This window comes from Nannobrachium achirus (genome assembly GCF_963921795.1).
Source record: "Nannobrachium achirus genome assembly, chromosome: 21".
Lineage (NCBI taxonomy): Eukaryota > Metazoa > Chordata > Actinopteri > Myctophiformes > Myctophidae > Nannobrachium > Nannobrachium achirus.
This window is the reverse complement of record NC_137828.1, coordinates 32,368,128-32,382,345: the sequence shown is the minus strand read 5'-3', so window position 1 is coordinate 32,382,345 and position 14,218 is coordinate 32,368,128. Positions and strand designations below refer to the sequence as shown.

Sequence of the window (14,218 nt, the reverse complement as noted above, 5' to 3'; positions counted from 1 at the left end):
AGCCTACTAGGTAATAGGGTTCAATCTGGAAATGATGTTCATCAACACATTCTGTTGAGGTGAGGGTGAAAAGGACACTGAAACCCAACCTGTTCTTACTTCTTAGCCAAATGAGTAAATACAAGTGCACTGTATTGACTGCGGTGGAAGTCAATACATTACAATTGACTGCAGCCAGGTGCTGCAATAGCACTTCTCTCCCCATGTATTGACAAGCGAAATACGTGTACGCTCCCCACACCCTCCCAATTTAGATCTTATCTTAACACAATTAGTGCCTCTTAATCTGAAGGTTGCTTGGTGCCTCGGTGCCACGCAGTTTCCTCCATAGGCCGCCGCTATTATTTTGAAGGGCTGGAAGGGGGTTGTTTTTGTTTTTTTGGATTATCACTTGACGGCAACGATTACGTCATCTAGTCACATGACAGTGTGGGACAAGAAGAGGAAAGATGGCTGCGCCCTGCCTTGTGCATTGTTTACATTTAGATCTGCTGCAAAATGTCTCAAAATGGCTATTTTGTTTAAATGACGTTTCTTTATGGGCCTCTCCATTGACTTAACATTGAGGAGCTTCACTTCGCGTGCACGCCCAACGTGCGTTGTAAACAAATCGCCGACATTACCGATGCGAGCGGGACCGGAGCGACATTAAGTAAGTAATAATATCTTTACTGTATATACAGTAAGATTCACAGTCCTCACCGTCAACGGCGCCATGGTATTAACCCTTTCAATGACGGTGAGCGCCGTCTACAGCAGCAGAACAGTTAAACACTTAAACCCTATATATACTCTGCTCAGCAGAGACTGTAGATCTGCTGTTTTTGCCAAATGTTCACCTCACCTATAACGACATGCCCAGAGTAGGGACACTTGGGTTCAGATGGTTGAGGCATTCCCAGCTTTTTGGAGCGGTGAAAGCGCTCCCAATAGACAGGTATGTCCGTGGGTATGTGGGTGGGTGGGTGGGTGGCTGGCTGGGTGGCCGTGTCCGTAGCCTGGCAATACCTTGAGTGGCCACACACAACACACTAGTTAAAGGAGGGGCGCTGTTTTGTGCAGGCCAGGCACACTCACCACTCACTCACAGGCACAGTTTACACTCACTCACTCACATAGGGTACAGCTGCTCAAATTCACCGCTCCACTTCGAACCGAGGTTTGATTTTTTTTTACAAAATGACTGAGGGCCAATAACAGCTCACACCACTAGGTCAGTGGTTCTCAACCTTTTCAGGCCGCGACCCCCAAAATAATCATATTTTAACTGGGGACCCCCCCACCCTGACGAGCACTAAGAGTTGAGCCATTACATGTTGTATAACACGGTTCTATCGCAACGCGAGGCGTGAGCATGTAGATCAGCTATTTTCACAATTTCTGACTCTAATATCTGACAATTTGGCCAATGTTTAATTTGTAATTTTAGAGGTATTAAAAAGGCCTTAAATTGTCACTTTAGAAATGTGTAGATACCCTCTATGCACTTACATTTTATGTTGGTTTGTTTACGGTTGAGTGAGAAAACAATTTTGCACATTAAGATAATCATCTGGGGACCCCCAAAATAATTTTGGGACCCCCCTGGGGGTCCCGACCCACAGGTTGAGACCACTGAACTAGGTGAATGCACTGTGTGACAAAACAGAACAACCTATATGACCATAAATAAAGGAAGTCTACTGTATGTGACTGACGGACTGACTGACACAGAGGAAATGCCTGGTGAAGGGAAAGTCAAAGTGAAAATCATGAAGAGTGTGCAAGTTGAATCGTGGGTTGATAATCTATGCATTTAATTACACTTCCTGCATACCGCAGCATTTATAAAGATGGATATTTGGCCAAAGGAGACAGTCACCACCACGCTAGTCACCAATCCCACAAGCAGTCAACCATTAGGGGCTGTCGTGCCCATTGTTTTTAGATGCAAGCACTTTTCTGCCATGGAGACATGCCCACAATCAATGAGCAGAGGTGTCTCGCTCAGTGCATGCTATGTGCAGCGCTCTAAGGACATGAATTATCGAATATGCTCTCTCGCTCAACAAAAGAAAAAACACTTTCTGTGCACACGGCCCCTTAGAGAGCTTTGCCACCGAACGTTGTGTTGTGAACTTTGATCTGTATGGCTTCCTTCAGAAGATATACTGTACTATAGACCAGTGTTTCCCAATGATGGGTCGGGACCCTTTTGTGGGTTGCGGACAAAGGAAATATACCTTTTTGTTTATCCCATGTTGTGAAATTGTAGATCCGCTATTTTCACTAGTTTGTGTCCTGCAGGGGAGACTATGAATTTCTCTATTGGGTTCTCGAGCTAAAAGCTCTGCTATTACAGACTACATACTGTAGCTAAAGATTGGACAGGGATTCCATAATCACTCTGGCTTGTCTATCATTTGACAGCAAACAGCAAATAGCCAGATTCCAGCCCATATACCTACCAGGTGGCAGGTATACTGTACCTGGCTACAGGGTAAACCGCAGCACACACTGACACAGTACTGCTGAGACTTCTCAGTCTCTCATGAGAGGGCAGAGTGAGGAAAGGAGCAACCAGCCAGCTCTACTCTCACTTATCTCTGTTCACACAGGTCCCCGACGCACAAAGTAACACGCCCAAACAACACACACTGATGATCCCTCCTCACCTCAAACACGCTCCCACACACAATCTACTATTCAAGACCGGGCCAGTTGCATAATATATTTGATGTGTGTGTGTGTGTGTGTGTGTGTGTGTGTATGTGATAAGGCTCACAAAATAAATATGTGAATGACACAGAGAGAGAGAGAGAGAGAGAGAGAGAGAGAGAGAGAGAGAGAGAGAGAGAGCGTGGCACCAAAGAGAAGTGCACTTCTGAGCATCAAGCTGTTCCCTCTATTGATTGGCTGATGAATGGCATGAGGCCGGCCGCTCCACCCCAGGGACTGGAGGGGTGGACGGCTCCTCCGCTAGCCCAAAGGGGATGACGAGAGCTGTGACGCAAACACTCCCTCTCCATCGCCTTTGTTCTGCCGGCATCCTTTCATTTCTGTCTATCTTCTATCTCACCAGTGTTTCACAAGCTATGGACCAAAGGGCCCACTGGGGGACCGCGCCAGAGTATTGTACTTAGGTGGGCCCCCAAATAATTGGCAAAACACTACGACTTAAATCAGTGGTTTTAATTTCAACCAGTGGTCCGGGGATCACCAGTGGTCCCTGAGGGGGTTCCAGGTGGTCCCCAGCTAAATGATGGAGAGTTGGTAACCAAATGGACCCTTATAAATCTTTAACTCTTGAGAGCGTAAAATGAAACCTTTGCGGTCCATTTGGTTTCATTTTATGCTCTCAGAGTTAAATTATTGTTACATTTGCATTACTTAATTTACAAGAAGTCTACACAATTAGAGCATGTAGATGAATTGTTATTTTGATCAACGTTTGCCTCTTATCTCCTATGGTACCACATCAACGCAGCATGGAATTGTGGAAAGAAATCTATTAAAAAATAGAAACAAAATATTCTACGTCTTGGGTCTGCACAAAGCACAAAATGTTGAAATATGGGAGATACAAGGTTTTTACAGTATAAAATATTAATATAAATGGCATGGTAATCTTTCTTTAAAACCTTGAACACGTTTTCATAGTGGTACGGATAGTAATTTATGTTGGTTCCATTGATCCACAACAGATTGATTGTGTTCCCACATCAGGAACATCACCACCACACACACATCTTTTTATCATTCATGAAACATGGTTAGACTTCACTCTTTTCTCTCTCTCAGGCCGACACAGAAAGGCTAACGCATTAGCATGCTTTTCATTATAGTAGCAGGTTAGACTACTGTAATGCCTCTCTATCCTGTCTGGTCTGCCCCAAAAAGAAATTGGTTGGTCGCACACATTACAGTTACACCCAATATAAAGCCCCTCCACTGTTAGTTTTAGAATTGATTCTAAAGGTCCTTATATTGATTTTTAAATCACTAAATGGAAATGCACCCGGTTATTTATTATCTGCTATACTTTTTAGGTATTTGACTGGCAGAGCTCTTGGGTCTCTTAAGACCCTCGAACAAAAAGGCACAGAGAAGCAGCCGTCATTAAGGTCATATACAGTACTCCTAGCATGGAACAGCCTGCCTGAATATGTGGACATTTGCAAAAGAAATCTTGAGACACAACTTTTTAGCATTGTTTTTACCTTTTTATATGATTTTGTTTTTGTTCTATCTTCTGTGAATTGGGTGGCACATGTTGTATGAAATGTGCTATATAAATAAAGTTAGACTGACTGATTGATTGATTGATTGATTGATTGATTGATTGATATAAACATGCTCTGAAAATGCACACAGCCCACCATCTGACCACTTAACACAGCAGCCAATAAACCACTGGTTGAGCTAAAAGTCTTCCCGGAAAAACCTCCAGCTCAGCAAATTCCCCACGCCCTCCCTCCACCCCAACTCAATCAAGCCTCCTCCGCTGTCTTGGCACTCGACACCCCACTACCCCCACTCCCCTCTCTCTGACTCCACGTTCTCCTCCTTCTGTCTGGATACACTGTCAAATTAGATCGATAGCAGCGCATCCTTTTGCCATGCCACTCATAATGACAGCTGCATAGTCCGCTGACACACAGGGGTGTCGCACAAAATTATGGTCCCTGGGTACTCCCTGGGTAATTTGAATATTCTTTGAATATTTCAAATCCTTCTAAGGTTTTTAAAAAAAAAAAAACCTATGTTTCTATGTCAGTGGTGACTGGTGATCAAACTTTTTCATGTGAAGGACCAACGAAATGATATGTATTTGGCCACGGACCCCCATCTCAAAATATTTCGTTCCAGGGACCCCCCAGAAGTAGAATTTGAGTTACAAATGTTCGCTTAAAAAATACATATATTCTGTCTCAGTCTGCCACCATGCTTGTACATAATACATCCTCCTCAGTCATCCCTAACTCTCAATACTTCATCCGGTGTCTCTTACCAAAAAACTATTTTTCTGAAAGCGTCACTGTCATTAGCCTCGCCCTTGAAAAACAAAACACACAACAAAAAATGTCATTTCATTCAGTCTGGACTCTGGAAGAGCTTGTTTTGAGAGGCATGTACCAGCCTGTAATTCGATCATCCACTACAGTACCAGGGACCTTGTTTGCTGCCATAAACACATTGTACTGCTCCTAATGCTTTTGTTGGGGGATTGCTTTAGCACTATGCATTATGTCAGGGCGGTTGTTTCAATCCATTCTTCAGTAAACCAATGTAGCCAGGAGAGATTAGCCTGCTCTTTGTTTCTGTACATTATACATACTGAACATCATATTCACTTAATCTCTCGTAATGGTCTCCTTCACATTGGCTATTCTGTAATTAAGTCAGACAGACAGACCCGCAAACATATTATATCAACATATTATACCAGTAAGACTCCCTAATTATTATCTCCCTGATTAGGGAGATAAGCGACCATCACGTCGCATAAACAAACTTTAGAAGGCAATCGTAACCAATCAGGAGGGAATATGGGAAATGGGACAGATCCATGTTGATGACATGACTTTAGAGATAGTGTGTGCCGCTTTGCGTGATTTTAGGGAAAAATGTGTAGGAGCAGTGTCCAAAAATGTGTTTTGCAAAAATCAGCCTGATGGTGGCGCTAGAAGAGGGCCATGTGAGAAATCAGGGGCGGAGGTTGTGATTTGCCAGCCAAGGAGTGTGTGTGCAAAGTTTGGCATGGATAGGGGCAACGGTGGCAGAGATAAGAGTAGGGGCAAAAGTGTGACGTGATGTGACGTGATGTGACGTGATGTGACGTGACGGACAGAAGGACCTGACGGTAGCAATCAATGTTTGCTCCTTATAGGAGCTAACATTGGCATTATATCAATATTATGTCAATGTTAGCTCCTATACGGAGCTAACATTATGCTGCAATTTTTTAGTCTAAAGACTGTTAAATCTCTTTATATAATCATAGCAATTTTATACCTGTGGTGAAAAGTAAAGAACAATTGCTGTCGGTGGCCACTGGCCAGACATTATGATATGGAGCTCATAAGGTCTGCTATTGTTACATTAACCACATGAACGCTAGCAACCCGTTTCTGGGCTTGTCGAAATACACAAACATTCAGTCGGCGAAAATAGCCGATCGAAAGCTCACAATGGGTCACAACTACAGAACCCTGAGTGGGGGACCCAACTCAACGAAGAATATAGGGTTTAAGTGGTTAAGCCCTATCTAATACTTTGTTGTCTCTTTAATACAGTCTCACATCTGAGGGCAATGCTGTATCGATGTTTAGTGTATGCATGTGAAAGAGGGAGTGTGAGGTGGTCACATGTGTGTTCCCAAGGGCTTGCACGTGCATGTGCACCTACTGTATGCAAGTGAAAATATTATATCTCTCTCCACAAAAGCCTTTTTCATTGCCAGTACACTACCTGTCACTCTTCTGTATGAATGCCCTCACTGCAATGAAACCAGAGGACATCAAGGCGACGGAGCATGCCCTAAACTGCGTCCCCATGGGGCGCCGGCTTTAAAGGAAAAGGTCACGTCTCCCCCCCCCCCCCCCCCCCCCACCTGTTAAAGAGCAGATGCCACATCAGAGCAGCATTTGGCACCAGGGACAGGTCGCGTTATTGGGGACTTGAGACACTTAACTTGAGTACAGGTACTGTACGCCTACGTGTTTTTCATATTTCATACACACACAAACATACGGACAGTAACTCAAAACACATGCACACACACACACACACACACACACACACACACACACACACACACACACACACACACAGAACACACACACACTTTTTTTTCTTTTTTAACGCTGATTTTATGAATTCCATCTTTATTCTTTTGGGGCATTTCTTTCCATAACCCTAAAGCCAAAAATATCAGATCTATAGCTTGTTGATCTGCTATTTTCAGTGCGTGTCACTGACCCGCCCAAGTTCAACTAAGAATAAATCAGACATATCGCATAACCCCAAGCCCTAACCTCTAAATGCCTAATCCTAACCCTATCCCCCCAACCTTAATCTTTTCCTAATTGTAAACCTGTCTCTATTTTTTAAAATCTATAAAACAACCATTTATCTTGATTTGTGAAGACAAATTGGTCCCCACAATATCTATTTCTCAAATTCAGCTATACTTATAAGTATAGTTATATATTACAAGTACAGTAATACAATAACACAGTCAACACACACACACACACACACACACACACACACACACACACACACGTGCACACACACGTGTGCACACACACACACACACACACACACACACGTGCACACACACGTGCACACACACACACACACACACACACACACACACACACACACACACACACACACACACACACACACACACACACACACACACACACACACACACACACACACACACACACACGCAAGATGCGTGACTCCACTCTCTGGGAATGAAAAACATGGGCAGAGAATAGCAACAGAGTCTTTTCCAAAGGCGGAACAAGAGGCAATAAAGAGCAACACACAAAGGCCTTGACTGTGGATGATGAATCAAATGTTGGAGCCACTGTCATGGGACTCCACTTTAAGAAGACCGTGCCTTCAATCAGACCTGATGCTAACTATCAAACTCACCATTGTCTGTCTGACTGCTGGTTGGCATTCGTTTCTGCTTGAAGTGCCAATGTCAAAATGCCACTGACACTATTGGCCAGTAAAGCAGCCATTTCCAACCTGTGGGCCTTGGGCCACTGGCGGTCCGTGAGGATATTGGAAGTGGGAACCTAGCTTAGATTTTAAAATAATAATGATGTAAAATGAAGTCATGGTATTAGGGTAGATCATGTAAGTTCCATTGATTCAAGCCGGACCACAATCGATCGACGGAATATTAAAATAAATGGAAAATGCACGCAGCCCACCCTTCTGCTCTGATCACTCGACACTCAAGTTTAACATGGCAGCCATGTTAAACTTAGCCATGACTAAACTTAAACATTGGACCCTGATCCAGAAGAAGGTTGGGAACCAGTGCAGTAGAAGGAGGAGATACAAGCTGCTGTGTGTTTGAGACTTTGAAAACAAATGGTAGATGTGTTTGGTAAGATTCTGTGCATGCACCAATTTGGGCACACACGCACGCACAGACGCATGCACGCACCCGTGCACGCACGCACGCACGCACCCGTGCACGCACGCACGCACGCACGCACGCACGCACGCACGCACGCACGCACGCACGCACGCACGCACGCACGCACACACGCACACACACACACACACACACACACACACACACAGTAGGAGCGAGGTGCACATGAACACACTCGTTACCTGGAAGCTGCTATTTCCACTTTGCTCCTGGCGATGGCTGCGGCCCTCTGCGCCCCCTCCACGGCGCGGTCCACCTTCTCTTTGGTTTTGGGGTTCTTGAGCGGAATCAACTGCTTCCTAATCCCGCGCACCAGCACGTTATTCTTGTACTTCCCTTCCTCCTTGGTGCCCTCGGGGAAAACCGTGCACCCGTAGCCGTGGCGCTTGTTGTTGAGCCACTCGCCCTCGTACTTCATCCCGTTGGACCTCTCCGACACGCCGAATCCGTTGCGCTTGTCGTTCTTCCACTCGCCCATGTAGGTCTCGGTGGTGGTGGCGTCCACGTGGTCCTCCATGGGCATCTCCTCGTCGGGCAGCTCGCCGTCGCCCAGGGACACGGTGGAGTTGGCGTCGCTGGAGCTGATGCGGCTCATGGTGGCGTCGCTGCGCGCCGAGCTGCGCTTGCTGGAGATGGAGGTCCGTGAGTCGGACTTGCGCAGCTGCCGCAGGCTCCCGAAGAGCGAGCCACGGCGGAACAGGCCCCCCTTCTTCTTGCCGGCGGCCAGCTCAATGTCCGAGTGGAAGTTGAGGACGAAGCCGCCGCGGCCGCCCACGGGGTTGTCGGCGGGCGACGACAGGTCCTGGAGCACGTTGCCGTTGCTCTGCTCCGAGCGCAGCGAGGCCAGGGAGGTGCGCAGCGGGGAGCGGATGACCGTGGCCATGCCGTAAGGGACGCTCTGGCGCACACCGTAGCCATGGCGCATTCCGCCCATCCACTGGCCTTGGTAGGTGCCTGGGAGGGGTGGGGGGGAGAGAAAAAGGTCAGATGTGGATCAATGGATCATAGAACATAATCAGAAACGAACATAATCAACAGCTAGAGCCATTACGAGAGTATAGATAATTTTATTCCTGATTGAAGTTATTCTCAGTCTCACAGAGACTTGGCATGCAGAAATAACTACCCTGCCTTTGATCCCGCACAATGTTAAAATCTTGTAAAAGTAAGAACAGGCTAAATGTTTCTTTTTCAGTCTTGGGTTCTCCTTGTCATTGATTTATCTTTAATAAACTGTGATCTAGAGCAGTGGTTCTCAACGTTTTCAGGCTGTGACCCCCAAAATAATCATATTTGAACTGGGGACCCCCCACCCTGATGAGCACTAAGAGTTGAGGCATTACATTTTGTATAACATGGTTCTATTGTGAAAATAGCAGATCTACATGCTCACAACGCCTCTGCTATTTTCACAATTTCTGCCTCTAATATGATACGTGCAATATCCTCATGGCCTAGCAGTGGGCCCTGGCCCACAGTTTGGGAACTGCTGATCTAGAGTTGAGTAGAGAAGAGATGGGATAATGTTGTGTGATGAATAATACACTGAAGGAATGTTCAAGGAGTGCCAATGCACGGCAACGCAGGGATGCTGAGCATCTCCCACTGATGAAACATCATCTTCTGTCCCGCTTTTCTCCAACCACAACTATCTCAATCACAGAGATTTGATTAGGATGGTTCATACTTGACTATCTCTGCCAATGGGCCAATTTTGTTGAGGTCACACACACACACACACACACACACACACACACACACACACACACACACACACACACACACACACACACACACACACACACACACACCGCCGACAGCAGACATATTCATCACCCACCATTCGTCTCTGTCTGACGAGGAGAAATTGCTATGAGTCACATAATGAGTGGAACATTTCATCCCATTTGGTTCTCTCGGACCCTTGCAGGTCAATTTGGGTACATTTGCTGCACACGAGTTAAATGAACAGAGGATTTTGCTGTGAAAGAGTGTGTGTGTGTGTGTGTGTGTGTGTGTGCTGAGGCTGGTTAATCCAACATTTTCAAATTGCGCTGACCAATAAACAGTGCAATATTAAGCCACTCGCGCCCATCAGATTAGCAGGGTAAAAACGACACAGCTGGGTTGGGACGCACACTGATCTGATAGATAGATTAAAAGGCTGGCGCTGCTGCCCCTCTGTTTTTTTTTTTTTTTCACCCCACAGCTCAGGTTCTCAGGATCATGTGAAAGGGTCAGGCAGACAGATGTTCACTAGATCCTCACAGATCAGATTGTTTGCTAACTCACATCCCTCTCTACTCCAGTCATCATATCATCATCATCAGGGGTGTCGGACCAAATTCTGGGCCCTGGGTACATGTTTCTATGTCAGTGGTGCAGGACCCGCAAAATGATATGTATTTGGCCATGGACCCCCATCTCAAAATATCTAGTTCCAGGGACCCCCCAGAACAAAATCTATATTCAAAGATTTGCACACATTTTCACGACTTTTCAAAAATAGCAGATCTACAAGCTCGCAGCACGGCACTCTCCACATTTTAACTTTTTGTTTTTTTTCATAAATGAATGCCCTACTACTTGATCATACTACAGAGTCGCACAAAAGCATCCAAAATCTTTTTTATTTGACAAAATAAAAAGGATTACACCGTGGACTGACTAGCTGAAGAGCTTGCAAACCTATTGTTTGGGTGTTAGTGCTGATGTGGGATAAGAGTTTTATATCCCATATCACCACCTCTAAGGTGGTCACTAATCTATACCAATCTGCGAACACTCTAGTCTAATCTGTGAACAACACTCCACTAATTACTGAGATCAGAGGTCAGATAGCTGCTTCATCACAGCCTCACATTCAGCACCAGCGGAAGCGTGTCAACACTTCGGTGTGACTTGACTTTTGGGTCAATGAATGTAAATTAGTCTAACGTTAGCTTTATGTGTACGGCTACAGAGGTAGATCTGTGAGGATGTTTTGAGGTGGATTTCACATGTGAGAATGCCTGAGGGCATATAGGTGATAGTCTGACTGTAATTAGCTCAAACTGTCTGAGGACTTTAGCCCTGATTTGCTCTGATTTAACAGTCAAACTCCCTGTAGTCGGGGCATGGTGATACTGAGCTGGTGAGAGAGGTGGCTCTGTCACCCACCATGAGCGAGAATTAGAAATCAATAGGCCTATGTACACTTACTAAATGGAAGTGACTAGCCTTGAATAAGATCTAACTTCATCTTGTAACACAATGGTTCTCAAACCATTTCACGCCAAGGACCCCCACATGAATACATGTATGTGGCCACAGACCCCCATTTGAAAATATTTTGTGCAAGGGAAACAAACCCATTCAAGTTATGTGTTATCAACAAATATTATCATTTGTCTACAACAATGTATCTATGATCTTCAAGAGCTTGTAGATCTGTTATTTTCCAATAGCCAATGATGCCAATAAAGTTATGAAAATGAAATGTCGATGCTATATTAAACAGACTATACCAGTTTTGCTGGGAACACCTAGGGGTCCGCGGACCCCACTTTGAGAACCACTAGTAGGCCTATCCAATGAAGTAGGCTACTATCATAATAAGAGCAACAATTCACAGATATTGTTTTGGATGGGTTTTAGGAGATTATAGCCTATAATGCTTGACGCGTGGTGGTGCGCAGTGCGCAATAAACACACACCAACCCCAAACAAACCCTATGGGAATAGAGATGGAGATCCATAATCCACGCACTGATTCAACCGGAGCATCATCCATCCTCACGCAAAACACACACACACTGTAACAGCTCAAGCAGACGATGCCATTGAAGAAGACAACCGTGAACCGTCTGTACAGCTACAGCATCATGATGATGAATGTAGCCAGACTATTTTTACGACGACGGGGTCTCTTCTTACCACCATCGCCGTAGGTCTCAATCCCATATCCGTCCTGCAGTCCGTTACTCCAGGTGCCGTCGTATCGGGCAGGTGTGTTGTGGCTCTGGCGGACCCCGTATCGGCCCTTGAACCCGTGGCTCCACTCCCCGCGGTAGGTCCACCTTCCCTTGGCCTCCACGCCGAGCCCGTGCCGCTTCCCCTGGGACCAGTAGCCCTGGTAGGTGTTGCCGCTGGGCCAGGTGTACACCCCCACTATCTCGAACCCGTGCGACCAGGAGCCGGCGTACTCGCCCTGGCCCTTGGGTCCCGTGCAGATGCCGTGTCCGTGGGCTTTGCCGTCCTCCCACCCCCCGCAGTAAGTGCCGCCATCGTCGAAGTCAAACCGTCCGCCCGTCATTCAGAATAGGCTTTAGAAAATAGAAATAAAAAATAAAGAAGAAGCAGTTCACTGCCGCGTTCCGCCGAGGGATCCAGGTCGGATGGTGGATGGCGAAGAAAGGATGAGACAAAAAAAAGAAAAGAAAAGGAAAAAAAGATGACTGGTGTTTCACTTTCACACAAGTGAAAATGAATAAAAAAAGAAAAACAATGACGGTTAAGATGGTGAGCGAGGATCTTTTAGTGGTTCCAGACACTGATATAATTATGCAATAGAAAAGGCATGAGTATATTAGTGCAAAGGTATGAATGGGAGGCCGTCATTTAGCGGAGGCTGCCGTGGTGCTGTTGGTCTCCCCCTGCCTGCCTCCTCGCACCCACTGATCACACAGGGAGAGAGAGAGAGACGCGTCCACTGGCCAAGGGAGAGAACACACCGCCACTGGCAACGTCATGCTAGTGGAACCTCCCACCAGTCCATGCCATGGTGGATAGGCTACCATCCATAGACTGGAAGGTGCATGGATAACTAAGAAGCTACATTACGCTAGACCTACTGTAGGCTTACTTAAGTAAACAACATTTTTCGAGGATTGTTATAATAGGCCTATTGTTTTCAAGGCAAGCACATGACTTTCATTCCACTATACTAAGAGTGAGCAACTCGATATAAAATTGACTATTTTGTCCAAAATGTTACAAAATAAAATAAAATGTTATAGCCTATAATGTCAACATGCACGGTCGGTACATCATCATTCAACTTATTGTTTATGTCCCAAAATTACTGGATATTTTGGAGAATAATTTAACACCAAGGTGCCCAGTGAGTGCCCACTCTTCCTTGGTGCCAACTGCAACTGCCCACCTATCCTGTTACATTTCTTTCTTTTTTTTTGTTTGTCCACCATTGCCACCTCGCCGATTCGACCCCCTCTCGGCCCATTAAGAGACAACCCTCTGAATAATGTACCGCTGTTGGTCTATCAATCATACTTTAAATGACAGCGCATAATATTATGGTTGTAGTAGACTGCCGCTTGCAAGCTGCTATAGCCCATAGGCCTACTGTGGACGTTTGAAAAATGCGTCTATTGTATTGCAATACTGTTTTTGTAGGCTACTATGATTGGGGAATTATCAATCATGTTTAAAATGTGCGTATAACTGATGAGCTATATATTATGTATGTATTTCAAACTATTAGGCTATGCTACAGCATCTATGACAACAATTGGTAAAACAATTGCAATAGTATTTCAGCTCGTGTATTAGGCCTATAGCTGACGGGTTTAACACTAGGCCTATTTGTAACTTTTTTCATGCCACAAACAAAACCATTTTGCAATTTTTGCTCATACATTGTTGTTTAATAATTTGTGCAGTCATAAGAAAGTTTGGATAAACAATGACCTCTGCTGGTCGTTTTGGCCAATCGCACATTTTGCACAAGTGTGATTGTGGATGGGGGTCTGTCTTGGGAGGAGAGTATTGGTTTGGAAAGCCATTTGTGTGTTAATGTGTGAAATCATTTTCATACAAAATAATAGATAGCTATACACTCATCATAAGCGAATCATACAGTATTTTCCCCACAACACAGCAGCACACTGACATATTTCGCAAAAGTCAGAGGCATCTTAAACAGCTCCAAGCCTCTAGAGGGGGTCTGATCATACCGATGACGTTATTGTTTGGGGTGTGCGCTTGCTCCTCTCGTCCGTCCGTTCCGTAATCTATTCGTCCTGTACGCTCGCCCGACCGACGGACAGGTAA

The 14,218-nt window shown here is 45.4% G+C and overlaps 1 protein-coding gene across 1 annotated transcript in view; it reads right to left on the bottom strand.

The window, feature by feature from the left end:
* jph1a (junctophilin 1a) overlaps positions 1 to 12,461 on the bottom strand; it is a gene marked incomplete at both ends in the record, with an annotated part of 90,126 nt that extends 77,665 nt beyond the window's left edge. Inside the window, 2 exons of the mRNA XM_080751557.1 lie at positions 8,350 to 9,121; positions 12,083 to 12,461. Of these exons, the coding sequence (XP_080607683.1) occupies positions 8,350 to 9,121; positions 12,083 to 12,461 (1,151 nt within the window). The remainder of the gene's footprint in view (positions 1 to 8,349; positions 9,122 to 12,082) is intronic.
* Between the last annotated feature and the right edge of the window lie 1,757 nt (positions 12,462 to 14,218).